At 38.9% G+C, this 17350-nt stretch overlaps 1 protein-coding gene across 1 annotated transcript in view; it reads left to right on the top strand.

The window, feature by feature from the left end:
• LOC113886584 (solute carrier family 15 member 2-like) overlaps positions 1 to 17350 on the top strand; it is a 66641-nt gene that overhangs the window by 24939 nt on the left and 24352 nt on the right. The window contains 7 exon segments of the mRNA XM_027532965.1: positions 6511 to 6684; positions 8722 to 8809; positions 9466 to 9607; positions 10620 to 10712; positions 11784 to 11883; positions 14259 to 14349; positions 14625 to 14702. Of these exon segments, the coding sequence (XP_027388766.1) occupies positions 6547 to 6684; positions 8722 to 8809; positions 9466 to 9607; positions 10620 to 10712; positions 11784 to 11883; positions 14259 to 14349; positions 14625 to 14702 (730 nt within the window). The 5' untranslated portion in view covers positions 6511 to 6546.

Genomic DNA, 17350 nt, shown 5'->3' on the forward strand with positions numbered 1-17350 from the left:
AGCGGGTCAGGTGGTCTGGTATTCCCATCTCTTTCAGAATTTTCCACAGTTTATTGTGATCCACACAGTCAAAGGCTTTGGCATAGTCAATAAAACAGAAATAGATGTTTTTCTGGAACTCTCTTGCTTTTTCTATGATCCAGAGGATATTGGCAATTTGATCTCTGATTCCTCTGCCTTTTCTGGAGATTCATGATCTCCAAAGATTTAGCTTTGGGACCAGGGACCAGTCTTGATCACTCAAAAACTTTTGTGTAGCAGAGTTTTATTAAAGAAAAGGGACAGAGAAAGCTTCTGACATAGACATCAGAAGGGGGACGGAGAGTGGCCCCCTGCATCCCTGCCAGTGTTAGCAAGGGAGTTATATACATTTAAAATTAGTTATTACAATAAATCAAAAGAATGTCTCCAGTTTGTGAAAACTTTACAAGACCCACCCCCACAAGTTACATTTTAGGATAACAGGATTAGAACTTCACAATAGAAAGATCCTACTAGACCCACTCCCATAATATACATTCTAAGATATCAAGATTAGTCAGTCAGAAGGTATTCAGGAAGGAGAAACTGTCCTCAAGCAGGATACATTGTTGTTATATAATCCTTAGTACAAAGTTTAAACTGAGTTGTTTGTTGTGTAATCATCAGTTCTGGGCTTAAAGAAAAAAAAACATTTTACATAACTAAGACTAAGGAATGTAGAGAGAGAAAAAAAAAAAAAAAAGAACAAGTTTGTCCTTTCCTCCTCCCTGAAAACCCCAGACCCCCCTCTCCTCCTCGGGGAACCCCAGACTTCTTATCAACCTGCCTGGGAATTGACTCTCTCAGGATGGCATCACCAACTCAATGGACATGAGTTTGAGTAAATTCCTGGAGTTGGTGATGGACGGGGAGGCCTAGTGTGCTGAGCGACTGAACTGACTGAAGTGGAAAAAAAGGTTATTAATTTTAATACTGTTCCATATATGTTGTTTTTCTTCTATGATTGCCATTAATGTTTTATTTAAAAAACCTTGGCTTATACAGTCATAAGGATGTTCTGTTATGTTTTCCTCTAAAAGCTTTATTTTTTAAATTTTAACAGTTAGATCTATAATCTATATAGAACTGAGTCTTATGCATGATGTAAAATAAGGGGTAAATATATTATGAGTATCCAGATGGTGTTCTTTTTCACTGAAAACACTGTCACTTTCCGCACTGCACTGCAGTGTCATGCTTGTCCTCAGTGATGCCTCAATTGTCTTTTTCTGCACTCTGCTCTGTTACATTGGTTGCCTTGTCTGTCTTAGTGTTAGTTCCCTCTGTTATAATTCAGATCAGAGATCAGATCAGATCAGTCGCTCAGTCGTGTCCGACTCTTTGCAACCCCATGAATCACAGCACGACAGGCCTCCCTGTCCATCACCAACTCCCAGGGTTCACTCAGACTCACGTCCATCGAGTCAGTGATGCCATTCAGCCATCTCATCCTCTGTCGTCCCCTTCTCCTCCTGCTCCCAATCCGTCCCAGCATCAGAGTCTTTTCCAATGAGTCAACTCTTCCCATGAGGTGGCCAAAGTACTGGAGTTTCAGCTTCAGCATCATTCCCTCCAAAGAAATCCCAGGGCTGATCTCCTTCAGAATGGACTGGTTGGATCTCCTTGCAGTCCAAGGGACTCTCAAGAGTCTTCTCCAACACCACAGTTCAAAAGCATCAATTCTTCAGCACTCAGCCTTCTTCACAGTCCAACTCTCACATCCATACATGACCACTGGAAAAACCATAGCCTTGACTAGACAGACCTTTGTTGGCAAAGTAATGTCTCTGCTTTTGAATATGCTATCTAGGTTGGACATAACTTTCCTTCCAAGGAGTAAGCGTCTTTTAATTTCATGGCTGCAGTCACCATCTGCAGTGGTTTTAGAGCCCAGAAAAATAAAGTCTGACACTGTTTCCACTTTTTGCCCATCTGTTTCCCATGAAGTGATGGGACTGGATGCCATGATCTTCGTTTTCTGAATATTGAGCTTTAAGCCAACTTTTTCACTCTCCACTTTCACCTTCATCAAGAGGCTTTTTAGTTCCTCTTCACTTTCTGCCATAAGGGTGCTGTCATCTGCATATCTGAGGTTATTGATATTTCTCCTGGCAATCTTGATTCCAGCTTGTGTTTCTTCCAGTCCAGCGTTTCTCATGATGTACTCTGCATATAAATTAAATAAACATGGTGATAATATACAGCCTTGATGTACTCCTTTTCCTATTTGGAACCAGTCTGTTGTTCCATGTCCAGTTCTAACTGTTGCTTCCTGACCTGCATACAATTTCTCAAGAGGCAGATCAGGTGGTCTGGTATTCCCATCTCTTTTAGAATTTTCCACAGTTTATTGTGATCCACACAGTCAAAGGCTTTGACATAGTCAATAAAACAGAAATAGATGTTTTTCTGGAACTCTCTTGCTTTTTCCATGATCCAGTGGATGTTGGCAATTTGATCTCTGGTTCCTATGCCTTTTCTAAAACCAGCTTGAACATCAGGAAGTTCACAGTTCACATATTGCTGAAGCCTGGCTTGGAGAATTTTGAGCATTACTTTACTAGTGTGTGAGATGAGTGCAATTGTGCAGTAGTTTGAGGATTCTTTGGCATTGCCTTTCTTTGGGATTGGAATGAAAACTGACCTTTTCCAGTCCTGTGGCCACTGCTGAGTTTTCCAAATTTGCTGGCATGTTGAGTGCAGCACTTTCACAGCATCATCTTCAGGATTTGGAATAGCTCAACTGGAATTCTATCACCTCCACTAGCTTTGTTCGTAGTGATGCTTTCTAAGGCCCACCATCCCCCGCCCAAGGCCAGGGACGGTGGCCGGGAGGACCAACCCCACGCCGTGGCTGCGCGGGCACAGGAGGGCCTAGAGGAGCCATCCCATGTTGAAGGTCAGGAAGGGCGGCGGTGAGGAGATACCCGTCGTCCAAGGTAAGGAGCATTGGCTGCGCTTTGCTGGAGCAGCCGTGAAGAGATACCCCATGCCCAAGGTAAAAGAAACCCAAGTAAGACGGTAGGTGTTGCAAGAGGGCATCAGAGGGCAGATACACTGAAACCATACTCACAGAAAACTAGTCAATCTAATCACACTAGGACCACAGCCTTGTCTAACTCAATGAAACTAAGCCATGTCCGTGGGGCAACCCAAGATGGGCGGGTCATGGTGGAGAGATCCAACAGAATGTGGTCCACTGGAGAAGGGAATGGCAAACCACTTCAGTACTCTTGCCTTGAGAACCCCATGAACAGTATGAAAAGGCAAAATGATAGGATACTGAAAGAGAAACTCCGCAGGTCAGTAGGTGCCCAATATGCTACTGGAGATCAGTGGAGAAATAACTCCAGAAAGAATGAAGGGATGGAGCCAAAGCAAAAAGAATACCCAGCTGTGGATGTGACTGGTGATAGAAGCAAGGCCCGATGCTGTAAAGAGCAATATTGCATAGGAACCTGGAATGTCAGGTCCATGAATCAAGGCAAATTGGAAGTGGTCAAAGAGGAGATGGTAAGAGTGAATATCGACATTATAGGAATCAATGAACTAAAATGGACTGGAATGGGTGAATTTAACTCAGATGACCATTATATCTACTACTGCGGGCAGGAATCCCTCAGAAGAAATGGAGTAGCCATCATAGTCAACAAAAGATTCCAAAATGCAGTACTTGGATGCAATCTCAAAAACGACAGAATGATCTCTGTTCATTTCCAAGGCAAACCATTCAATATCACAGTAATCCAAGTCTATGCCCCAACCAGTAATGCTGAAGAAGCTGAAGTAGAATGGTTCTATGAAGACCTCCAAGACCTTTTAGAACTAACACCCAAAAAAGATGTCCTTTTCATTATAGGGGACTGGAATGCAAAAGTAGGAAGTCAAGAAACACCTGGAGTAACAGGCAAATTTGGCCTTGGAATATGGAATGAAGCAGGGCAAAGACTAATAGAGTTTTGCCAAGAAAATGCACTGGTCATAACAAACACCCTTTTCCAACAACACAAGAGAAGACTCTGTACATGAACATCACCAGATGGTCAACACCGAAATCAGACTCATTATGTTCTTTGCAGCCAAAGATGGAGAAGCTCTATACAGTCAGCAAAAACAAGACCAGGAGCTGACTGTGGCTCAGACCATGAACTCCTTATTGCCAAATTCAGACTGAAATTGAAGAAAGTACGGAAAACCACTAGACCATTCAGGTATGACCTCAATAAAATCCCTGATGATTATACAGTGGAAGCGAGAAATAGATTTAAGGGCCTAGATCTGATAGATAGAGTGCCTGATGATCTATGGAATGAGGTTCGTGACATTGTACAGGAGACAGGGATCAAGACCATCCTCATAGAAAAGAAATGCAAAAAAGCAAAATGGCTGTCTGGGGAGGCCTTACAAATATCTGTGAAAAGAAGAGAAGTGAAAAGCAAAGGAGAAAAGGAAAGATATAAGCATCTGAATGCAGAGTCCAAAGAATAACAAGAAGAGATAAGAAAGCCTTCCTCAGCGATCAATGCAAAGAAATAGAGGAAAACAACAGAATGGGAAAGACTAGAGATCTCTTCAAGAAAATCAGAGATACCAAAGGAATATTTCATGCAAAGATGGGCTCGATAAAGGACAGAAATGGTATGGACCTAACAGAAGCAGAAGATATGAAGAAGAGGTGGCAAGAATACACAGAAGAACTGTACAAAAAAGATCTTCACAACCCAGATAATCATGATGATGTGATCACTCACCTAGAGCCAGACATCTTGGAATGTGAAGTCAAGTGGGCCTTAGAAAGCATCACTACGAACAAAGCTAGTGGAGGTGATAAAATTCCAGTTGAGCTATTACGCTGTTATAATTACTATAGCTTTATAATTGGTTTCCTACTGAGTAGTGCAAATCTGCCATTATTGTTCTTCAAGATTGCCTTTGCTGTTCTTGGCTTTTTGTATCTCCATATGCATTCTAAAAATCAACTCATCATTTTCTACACTCACAAACCTGTTGAATTTTGTCTTGCAAACATAGATTGGTTTGGGAATTTCTCACATCTTTACTGAGCCTTCCAAATCATGAACATGGTATGTGTCTCCATTTATTTAGACATTTTAATTTCTTTCAATAATGTTTTAGTGTTTAGTATCAATGTCTTTGAATAGATTTATTCCTTGGTATTTTTTATGCCATTAGCTGGTATAATTTTTTAAATTCTCTCTTCTCTCTGTTTTTGCTGATATTTAAATACAATTAATTTCTATGTGATGATTTTGTATTCATACACCTTGCTAAACACATGTTCTCCTTTAGATTTAGGATTCCTTCCATCTCTGATGATGGATAAAGTCTTAGGATATCCTATTCTAAAATAAAATAATGGATTCACCTGTTTCCTGGCTTATTTTTGGTTTAGTCTCCATTTTCCTTCTAGCTGAACTTTATAATATTGAAAACCAAAATTCAACATTTTTTGGTCTGTCCAAATTCAGCTTGGAAATAACTTTCCTTCTTCAGTGCAATTCGTCTATGTTCTTCTGTTTCTATCTCCATTGATGTCATTCTTAAGTAATGACCTTAAGCATTACTGGTACTAATCTATCTGTAATGGCATAGTGAAAATTCCAGATCTGCTACTTACTGGCCACCTGACTTTGGACTAATTACACAACCTCTTGAGACATTATTTCCTGTAAAATGAGGATAGTTAGAATTAGAATATGTAGATATAATGTGTGTGTGTGTATAAACCTTCCCCACAGTTCAGTTCAGTCGCTCAGTCATGTCTGACTCTTTGTGACGCCATGGACTGCAGCACGCCAGGCCTCCCTGTCCATCACCAACTCCTGGAGTTTACTCAAACTCATGTCCATTGAGTCAATGATGCCATACAACCATCTCATCCTCTGTCGTCCCCTTCTTCCCCCGCCTTCAATCTTTCCCAGCATCAGAGTCTTTTCCAATGAGTCGGTTCTTCACATCAGGTGGCCAAAATATTGGATTTTCAGCTTCAATGAATATTCAGGACTGATTTCCTTTAGAAATGGACTGGTTGGATCTCCTTGCTGTCCAAGGGACTCTCAAGAGTCTTCTCCAACACCACAGTTTAAAAACATCAATTCTTAGGCGCTCAGCTTTCTTTATAGTCCAAATCTCACATCCATACATGACTACTGGAAAAACCCACAGTAGCTGTGCAGTAAATGGCAGCTCTTATCACCCTGAAATCGATTTTAGAAATCTATGCTCCAGGCTATGCTTCAGGCATTGTATTCTTAACTATTTCCCTTATTTGCAATTCTCCAGCATTATATTGTCTCATTCCATGATTTGTTAGTCTCACTTTCCTGACCTCTACCTTTTATGTAAAAATTCTTTTAAATTAGCCTTTGAGACCCAATCCTTTCTTCTACAGCTTTTTGCTTTGCAGGCAGCTTCTGAAGTGGGACACTCACTGGACACAGGGTTAAGCCTAGTCCTCCTTTTTCACAGTAGCTGGCAGCTGTCCCAACTGCCTACCAAAGCCAAATGCTTGAAGAGAGAGAGAGTGAGGAGCCAACCATGAATCCCTTCCAGAAAAATGAATCCAAGGACACTCGTTTTTTACCTGTCTCCACTGAAGAGGTACCACCTCAATCCTCCAACTTTCCAAAGAAACTATCTCCGGTGAGTCCTGGGATTCATCTCTGCCTCTGACAGGAAGAGATGTAGTCTGTTGGTTCTCCTCCTTGATCCCTGCAGCGTCAGGTTGAGCTGTATTAGATATTAAAAACTTTTCTCTCTTGGAGTTAGACTGAACCTGTAAACCAGATCTAAACAGGAGTTTCTTTAACTTAGGAGAGGAAGCGGCAGCAGGAGGTGGTCAGAGTTCTTCAGTGGGTATCCAGGACTTGGCTGTTGTTTCATTGTATATTCTGAGTTTCTAAGAAAAAACAATTTGCATATCCATGAAAACTTGGCAAGTACTCTTTCTAGAGAACTGTACATGATTGTTCTTTCTTTACCAAAAAAAAACTCCAAAACTCAGCCCTTAATTTCCCCTATACACAGAGTCTATGCTGGATACCAAGAGAAGTTTTAGAATAGATCTGGCCTCTCTTACTGTGTTCCAGTTTACAATAGGCAAAAGGACAGAGAAGCAAGGAAGTAACAATAATGTTTTACTTTATACACTTGGGATTTAATCCGCATATCAAAATCCTATAAGAAGAGAGCCTACAGCAAGTATTACTGAGTTCTCACTACAAGCAAAGAAGTAGTATTAAGCAGTATCCTAGATATGGTAGTTTTTTGAATAATAAAACTAAAATAGAAAGGCAGGTGTAGTGACAATGACTGGATCAGTATCTGAGTACCGCTAGTGACAGTGTTACATAGCTAGTAGAAGCATGTTAAGTAAACTTCAGCTTGCATGATTCTTAAGCTGTGAACTGGAAAAATAAAAAGACTATTCATTATGTCTTTCAAGCAACTTTTTATTATATATTAATATATATTCATATTTTGGAGGGCTGTTTATATATCCATATGGATAAAAGAATGAGTACATTAATTTATTAATTTATCATTCATTTAGTTAGTCATATATCTTCTGGTCCCAAAGAATTTAAGGCTGCTTACAAAGATGTATGTACATATACATCTTATACATTACTTATACATATATATAGATACATACATCTTGTGTATTTGAAAAAGCAACTAAAAGAAAATCTCATGACAAGATTCAGTTGAACCAAGGACACATACCTCCATCTCTCATGTTGGTTGGACTATCATAATGGGTAGGGATTTGAAATAAAACATGATATTCCTTTTATTCTGACTGATACAGTGCATTGAATAGCATAGTCCTTTTGGTGGCTCAGACGGTAAAGTGTCTGTCTACAATGTGGGAGACCCAGGTTCGATCCCTGGGTCGGGAAGATCCCCTGGAGAAGGAAATGGTAATCCACTCCAGTACTATTGACTGGAAAATCCCATGGACAGAGGAGTCTGGTATGCTACAGTCCATGGGGTCGCAGAGTCGGACACGACTGAGCGACTTCACTTTTAATGCCCAAAAGGATTAGTGTGAAAATGTTACAGAATCTCTAATTCATAGAAAGAATGGACATTTGATTTGACAGGATTTAGGAATTCTCTGCCCAAGGGTAAGGGAACCAATCATCTTACCTTTAGGAATATGTACTGGGTTCTGTGCCTGGCAGGAAGTCTTCATATTGCTAAGGTTCTTCCCAGCACAATGAATGCGCAAGTGGAGATGGAAAGATTAATCTATACAGTGGAGCTAAGCAGGGTACTGACATCTGAGTGTAACTACCTGGATATCACATGCTCTAGAGGCCAACTCTTTGTTATAGTCCTAGAAATAAGGATGATTATTCTCTTGCCCAGTGCCCCAGGCTTTCCATTTAGTGCTTGTGGAAAGATGAACAAGTCCTGGTGTCTAGTATCAAGAAATGCCTTAGCAGTTCCATATTAAATGAATGATGGACAAAGGAATATTCAGAATGGTTTCTCTGACAGCTAAATCAGCAATGCAAGCACTTTTAGTAGGATACTGTTTCATGAAGAGTAGGGACCATTGCTTTGCATGACCTATCATGGTGACTTAAATGGTTTTTTCTGTTGTGAAACAGTATAATGGTCTAAGCAGGGAAATATTGTTCATGCTTGAACCAGTGTCTCTTTGTTTCCTAGAAAATCTGTGGCTCCAACTATCCACTGAGTATTGTCTTCATTGTGGTGAACGAATTCTGTGAGCGCTTTTCCTATTATGGCATGAAAGGTAATTTTGTGTCCCCAAGTCCTACTTTCTCCACACACTCTTACCCTATGTTTGTAACAACCTATCTTATATGCACTTATTTCCCTTGTCTATTCTTTCTGCCTTCATCCAGTTTGTCCTTTCCTTTGGTGAAGATGTCCCCACAAATGCCTGATGGGATTTCACCTACTAACTCATAAAGACCAAAACCAGAAAGGAGTATTGGAAACCAGAATAAAGCCTATGAGAATATAAGTGGAAAAACTCATCAAGGGCATTCCATTCTTTATTTCTGTCCTTCAGGTCTATGGATTACACTGTTGCTGGGAAAGAGAGTGGTGGTTTAGTCACTAAGTCATGTCCAATTTTGGGGGGAAGGAGAAGGAAGGGATATTAGAAGCCCCATTTTATCTTTCAGATTGACCTAAATGGTGATATATGCACAAAGACGGAAGGCAGTATTGTGTTTGTAGACTAAACACAGCCCCTTTTACAACCACAACTCCCAAGGGCCCTTCTACTGCCCAACAGTCACTCCTCAGTTGCTTCACAGATTGGACTGTTAAAGGTCAAGATCACCTTCAAAGATCTTATCAAATGTTCTTTTCCTCCATAAATATTTTAATGTATCTATTTTGTTTTGGCTCTCTCTCTCTCTCTTTTTTTTTTTTGCTTAGCTGTGCTGACCCTGTATTTCCTGTATTACCTGCACTGGAGTGAAGACACTTCCACGTCTGTGTACCACGCCTTCAGCAGCCTCTGTTATTTCACTCCCATCTTGGGAGCAGTCATTGCTGACTCATGGTTGGGAAAATTCAAGTAAGGACAATAGGATGTCATGTTCCAAGAAGTTTCATCGAATAATTGCGCAGAGACTATCACTTCTAGCCTCTTGCTTCCAAGCAAGAATATACTTGTGTCATCCATGACAAATAAGAATCTCTGTCAGACTGACAATACAGAAAGGTTTTGTCTCTTCATAATCAATGTTTCCAATATTTTTATCCCCTTTTCCATCAGGAGGGGTTTTTTCTTGTATCTAATTTTAACCTACCATTCTGAAGTTTAAGACCAATTCTTGTTCTGATCTCAGATGACAGAGATAGTTGACAACAAAATGTAAAATTCAATGTATTAATAGTAATTTGATATACTATCCATCTCTCCTCCAGATTGAGTCATTTCAACCTTTTTAGTATCTTCTTATAAGTCCCTCTTTGCAGCTCTTTTACCATCTCTTTCTCTTTTCTGACTTCTTTCTATAGTTTCTTTCTTAAGAATACAATAAATATTTTCATGAGTTAGACTAACGGTCTATTCATTTCAATATATTTTAAGTCTCTGAAAATAGTACCAAGAGATGTTTGGGGATAATGTTATACTTGTCCCCTATAACATCATCCTCTTGGACCAGAGATGGATCTCAGGTATCCATCACTCAGATATTTTCTGTGGAGTTGTCATCTCTGGAATTGTCTAAATTAGCATTTCTCAGAGTCCATTTTGTTGAAAATTGATTGCATAGGATCTGGTGAATGGTATGTAGGAATATAAAGCTCTCATAGTTAAATAAGTTTGGGAAAATGTTAGGTTGAATAAAGCTAAAAAGTATCTTTACTGCATGATTTCTTGTAGCCTTGAACTTAGTAATTAATATTAAAAATCTCTGAGGGAAAATCTGTTTGCATTTCTCAGATAATTCTTTTCTCCTCCAACTCTTCCTCCTCCTGCTTCATTTATCCTGGCACTGAGAACAGTATAAATTCTGAGTCTATATTACTCAAATATCTGAATTCTGTTTGTAGACTGATTGATTTAACTCTTTCAACAGGACAATCATCTATCTCTCCTTGGTATATGTGCTTGGCCATGTGATCAAGTCTATGAGTGCCTTACCAATACTGGGGGGACAAAATTTACACATGTGAGTAAAATCATGGAATAAAAACTGAATCACTTTTTCTCCACTGGACAGGTAAATGTCTCATGCATTCATTACAGATGTTTATCTTCTTACCAGAGATGTCCCTTTATTTCTAACATACTGTTTTATTATCAAATTGATTAAGAAAAAAAATTGATCAGTTGAACTCTTTCCTGTGTTATCTGAGCTCACTTGTTTTTATTAAATATTTGGGGACTTGTAGGATGCCCAGTTAGTATCCTTTCCATGAAAACTATTCATATGCTTGAAGACACAAAAACCTTCATGTCCTCTATATTCCCTCACCTATTCACCCATCCACACTTTGTTCTTTGAGATAGTCAAAAAAATATGCCTGTGATATTTCCTTATAATATAGTGTAGAATTCACATTCAAAGCTCAGGTTATTTCTGTTTCTGTGTAGTCCATGTATTCCAGTTGCTCTGTTCCTCTTTATTAAGCTATTGATGCTTATGATGCCAAACTCTTGATAGGTTCTGATTTCTGTTGGTTCAGTTAGTAGAGAGAATTAGTCTTGTCCAAGAAGCAGATAATATATATTCTTGTTTATCATATGTTTATATGTGTATTTTCCAATGAGTCAAGAATTTTGTTTGAGATTTAGGATGTTAGATACCTTATTATTTTTGTCCCATCAGAAATCACTGACATATCTCCTATTAGTTATGACTAACTTAAATTTTTATTTTGTAGTTACTAAGGATATGTGGGATAAAAGTTCACAAGGACTTTTATTGAAGTGTCCCTTTGACTATAATGAAACTGAGAACCAGTGCCTTAACTCTGGAGTTCTTTGAGTATCTGCTTCTATATGTTGCATACATGACATAAATGAAAGTATCAGGGACAAAATCTTCCCGTGTAATGATACTTTCTGGCAGAAAGTCAAGGATTATGAAGGTTGTAAATGCTCCCGAGTCTCTCCTAGTATAGAAATGTGAGGGAGGTCGTGCCCTTGTACACACATTTTTTCTCTTATAGCTCTATATTCCATTTCTACAGTTGTATTTAGTATCAGTATGATTAGTACTCTCACCTTTCCATTTCAGAGTCCTGTCAATGGTCGGCCTGAGTCTAATAGCTTTGGGAACAGGAGGTATCAAACCCTGTGTGGCAGCTTTTGGTGGAGACCAGTTTGAAGAAAAACATGTAAGAGTCCTGTCATTTCTATGTTTTAAAAAAAGTAGAGCAGGCATTAAATAACAGGTAGCCATTTGCCAAGAATGAAGTAATTCACTATCAGATCATATCTGAAGAGTTGTGTTCAGTGCTGGGTACTGGTCATTAATAGAGAGAAAAACGGAAACATTTCAAAGGAAAGTGACCAAGGTGGCAAGTGGACTAAAAGGTGTATCTTATGAGGAAAGGTTGAGGGAAAAGGAGATATTTAGCCTGGATAAGAGAAGATTAAAGAGAATATTACAACTGTCTATAGATATTGGAAGGATGTCAGTAATTAATCCAAAGATCAATAAAAGAAAGCTATATAAATCAGCTGTTTGCTTGATGGAAAGAAAAACTTCAAATAGCTAAAAGTAGTGAGTTTGCTCTCACTTGAGGTATTTTAGAAGATACATGGTCATCACTTTGGGAATGGGAGGTGGTGAGTAGTGTGGAGATGATTTAAGCATCTCTAGCTTCAGGATTCTATGAAAGGGGAAAATGACCATTTGGGATAAAACAGAATGAGTTTCTCTAGATTAACATGTCTGGATAATCATTTCTTCTTTTCCTAAATACTTTCCATTGTCAGTGGGGAAAAATCAGTATGAATAAATGTAAAAATGGGTCTGTTAAGGAAGCAGTGACAACCAGGAAAGGGAAGTAGTCTATTCTTGGATCAGACAACATTTCTAACTTCTTTTTACCTCTCAGTTTTCCTTTTTGATTCTGTTTATGTATTATTTCCTCTTCTATAGCTATTTATCATGTATCTGTTTTTCTGTTCTTTCTCTGTGATTTGTCCTCCTTCTTTCCTCTAACCCATCAGAACATTTGAGTTATTTTATATTCTTCATCTGCCCGAGGGTCCATAGAATATAACTGCTTGCTAACCTGGAGAAATAACCAGCCTCTGGCAAGTGGAATTCTATGCATAATGAACTATACACATGGGTGAGTAGAACGGATTTAAGTGGGGACCAGAAGAGGAAGCAAAATACACCATATATAGAAAATGGAGATTGTGCTGATGTGTCAGAAAGAGATATGGGAAGTCAGAATGAAGCACAGATGTGCATAATAAATAAAGTGTCAACAACTTTATTTGAAAGTTACTTAATTTTGTAAGCTCTCCACAAAGATATTCCAGAAATATGACAAACCCACATTCAAGTTTCCACCAGTCACTTTCAAGCCCACAGACTTCCTTTTCTACTCTCTGGCAGACTTCCCATAAGCATTAGGGAAGCATTAGGAAAATTATCCTGTTTGATCAACAGTTTACTAGAATCATGTTCTAGTCCTATTCCTACCACACATTCCACAAAATCTATTTAATTTTTATCTCAGTTATTCATTCACTTAATTCCATTAAAAAATATTTACTGAGTCTGTAACTCTGGGAGTTCGTGTTGGACAGGGAGGCTTGATGTGCTGCAGTCCATGGGGTCACAAAGAGTCAGACACAATTGAGTGACTGAACTGAACTGAGTCTGTAATATAAATCAGGTGCTATAATAGTAATGATAGTTGAGATTACAGAAAATAGTAAGATACAATTTCTGGCCTCTTAGAACTCTCAACCTACTGAAAGAAACAGACATTTAATGCAAAAATACATATATAACACAATTCATCCCTGGTGGCTCAGAGATTAAAGCGTCTGCCGGCAATGTGGGAGACCTGGGTTCGATTCCAGGGTCGGGAAGATCCCCTGGAGAAGGAAATGGCAACCCACTCCAGTATTGTTGCCTGGAGAATCCCATGAACGGAGGAGCCTGGTGGGCTACAGTCCATGGGATTACAAAGAGTCAGACCCGACTGAGCGACTTTACTTACTTACTTACTTAACACAAAGCATAGATGTAGTATACAAGATAGGACTTCCCTGGTGGCTCAGATGGCAAAGAATCTGCCTGGAATGCAGGAGATCCAGGTTTGATCTCTGGGTTGGGAAGATCCCCTAGAGAAGGAAATGGCAATCCACTCCAGTATTCTTGCCTGGAGAATTCCATGGAGAGAGAAGCCTGGTGGGCTATATGTAGTCCATGGAGTCGCAAAGTGTCAGACACAACTGAGCTACTAACGCTTGCACTCACTTTCATAAAAGATAACCATTTTTGCCAAGATAAAGTGATAAAAAATATTAAAGATGCTTGCTTATACTAGTGTTTGAAAGATAGAGAAATATTTGTCTGGGGTCAGCAAGATATCTAATTAAAATATCTAATATGATAGTCACAAACCATGGAGGCAATATCTGAATCAGTGTATGTACCTCTCACTTAGTCTGAACATGAGGTGGGGAGGGACTGAGTAGGCACATTGAACTGATGATTTGTCCTTTTTATTTATTTTTTCAGGCAGAGGAACGGACTAGATACTTCTCAGTCTTCTACCTCTCTATCAATGCAGGGAGCTTGATTTCTACATTTGTCACACCCATGCTGAGAGGTTGGGATCTTTTCTGAGGACCTCTGTATAAGTTTTATTCTGGCCAGCCAGAAATCTGTTCAAGGCTTCTTACTGTCCATCCTCTTTTATAAGGGCTTGAAAATCTGAGTGTATTTCTTTTAATCTTGAATTGTCTACCCTAAAAGAAGGATTACAGATTAGGTGATGGGAGGAAAGAGGATGGCTATGTCTATGACCTCAAAAACCTGAGCTTATGGAATAGAACATCAAAGACTTAAGATTCAGGAATAATTTGGCTTTATTTTTTCCTGTAGGAGATGTGCAGTGTTTTGGGAAGGACTGCTATGCACTGGCTTTTGGAGTTCCAGGACTGCTTATGCTGATAGCTCTTGGTAAGTACAGTGAAGGAAACTAATAACCACTGATGCCTTCCACATGGAAAGCATGATGTAAGCACTTTTCACAAACTTTTGCATTCAGTACTCACACTAACCTATTAGAATTTTTGATGATGGCCATTATTAGGTAAATGTCATTTTAGGGGTTTCACCTAGACATTGTAGATAAATTAACTGAATAAAGTCAGAAATCTCAAAAAAAAAAAAAAATACTGAAGGTTACATAACTAAGTTTCCTAAAGATCTTTTAAAAAGACTGATCCTTGGATGCCCCATGTAGGACCAATTAAAGGAGGATCTCGGTAGGATACGGCCTTGGTATCTGTAAATTTTTAAGTATTTAGGTGATTCTAATTGTAGGCATGGTTGAGACGTACTCATCTATACTGCAGTATATCGTGAAGCAAAGAAAATAATCCTTCCACTCAAACCAGCTTATTTTATCTGATAACTATTTATCTAGTAATTAGAAGGTGTTTTAAATTCTTTGGGCCTTTTAAAGTTTCTGGATTTAGCTGTTTCTGCCCTGCTCTGCAATGCTCCCAAGAAGTTTCCTTTGAGCAAAGAGAATAAGAGTAGTTGGATAAGTAGGGGAAACCTATCAAAATGGCCATCAACAAAAAATCTATAAACAATAAATGCTTGAGGGGGTGTGAAAAAAGGGAACCCTTTCACACTGTTGGTGGGAATAGAAACTGATACAGCCATGAGGGAAACAGTATGGAGTTTCCTTGAGAAACTAAAACTACCACAGGACACAGCAATCCCACTACTAGGCACATACCCTGAGAAAACCACAATTCAAAAACACACATGTACCCCAGTGTTCATTCCAGAACTATTTACAATAGCCTGGACATGAAGCAACCTAAATGTCATTGACAGATGAATGGATAAAGAAGATAAGATACATATATACAATGGAATATTACTCAGCCATAAAAAGGAACAAAACTGAATTATTTGTAGTGATGTGGATGAACCTAGAGTGTGTCATAAAGCATGTAGTAAGTCAGAAAGAGAAAAGTAAATGTTGTATATTAATGCATATATATAACATATATATGGAATATAGGGAAAAAATGGTACTGATGAACCTCTTTGCAAGGCAGGAATAGAGACACAGACATAGAAAATGGACTTGTGGACACAGAGGAGGAAGGAGAGAGTGGGACAAATTCAGAGAGTAGTATTGACATATGTATAGACACTACCATGTGTAAAATAGATAGCTAGTGGGAAGCTGCTATATAGCGTAGGCAGCACAACTCAGCCCTCTGGGATGACCTAAATGGGTGGGAGTGGTGAGAGGGAGGCTCATGAAGGAGGGGATATATGTATTCATTTAGCTGCATCACATTGTTGTACAGCAGAAACTAACACAACGCTGTAAAGCAACTATACTCAAATTAAAAACAAATAAATAAATAGGAGTTGTATAAATAGGGGGAAACTGATGCTACATAGATCAAATGGCATTTATTCTCTTTACCACCAAGAATCCAGCAATGGAAGAGGAAGAGGAATGTGTGTGTTGCTTAGTTTACACAGTCTAAGGGAAAACTTGGACATGATTGTTTCTAATTATTGACCTGGAGACTTGTTCTCACACTGAGCCTTTGGGTGACATCCCCCCTGGAGGATATCCAGTCCAAACACATAAAAAGCTCATTAGAGGATAAAGAGCCCAAAAGCTCAATGTTCCATCTGATTATTTTCAACCAAGGGATGGGGCTAATAGTATTACTCAGATTGAAATTTCAATTCCAAGAAATTTATGCATTATTCTAGGAGCCCTGTGATAATACAGTCTCTGTTTGCTTCTCTATTCAAAGCCAAATTATCTTCCTCTGATTAGTTTTCCTCTGATTAGTACTATGCCCTTTTCTTTGAATCATTGCACAATAATATTATTTACATGTCAGAGTAATTATGAAGATCAAAAGAAATATTATAATGGAAATGTTCTATAAATTATGAAATATTAAACAAGTACTTGTTGGCTCAGATGGTAAGGAGTCTGCCTGCAATGCAGGAGACCTGGGTTCAGTCCCTGGGTGAGGAAGAACCCCTGGAGAAGGAAATGGCAAACGACTCCAGTATTCTTGCCATGGAGGGAGGAGCCTGGCAGGCTATAGTCCATGGGGTCACAAAGAGTTAGACATGACTGAGCGACTTCACTCACTCAAACAGGTATTAGCTGTCATTGTTAGTCAACTACTTCAGTTTTCTGGGTACTAATAATTCAGTTCTCTGACATTTCACTATAATTTATTCATTAGATTTTTTCACTCATTAATTCATTCAACAAACATTTATTTAATGAGCCTTTATGTGTTAGATTTTGTTCTAGTTATCAGCATCACGTTGGTGAATTAGATAGCTACAGCATTCAGGCTTTCAAAGAATATATGCGGTCTAGCAGGAGAAGGGAAACAGACATGTAAACAGGAATTTTCAGTATAGTATGATCACTGTCACAACTGGGGAAATACAGAGGAAGCCATAGGAATAAATAGGAGGGATATTTAAGGCTTTGAGGCTCAGAAAAGCTTGGCCTAAAGAAATGAAATGGAAGATAAGACCTAAAGAATTAACAGCAATTAATCACAATTAATCTGGGCATCACCAGATGGTCAACA

The sequence above is a fragment of the Bos indicus x Bos taurus genome, chromosome 1 (genome assembly GCF_003369695.1).
Source record: "Bos indicus x Bos taurus breed Angus x Brahman F1 hybrid chromosome 1, Bos_hybrid_MaternalHap_v2.0, whole genome shotgun sequence".
Classification (NCBI taxonomy): domain Eukaryota; kingdom Metazoa; phylum Chordata; class Mammalia; order Artiodactyla; family Bovidae; genus Bos; species Bos indicus x Bos taurus.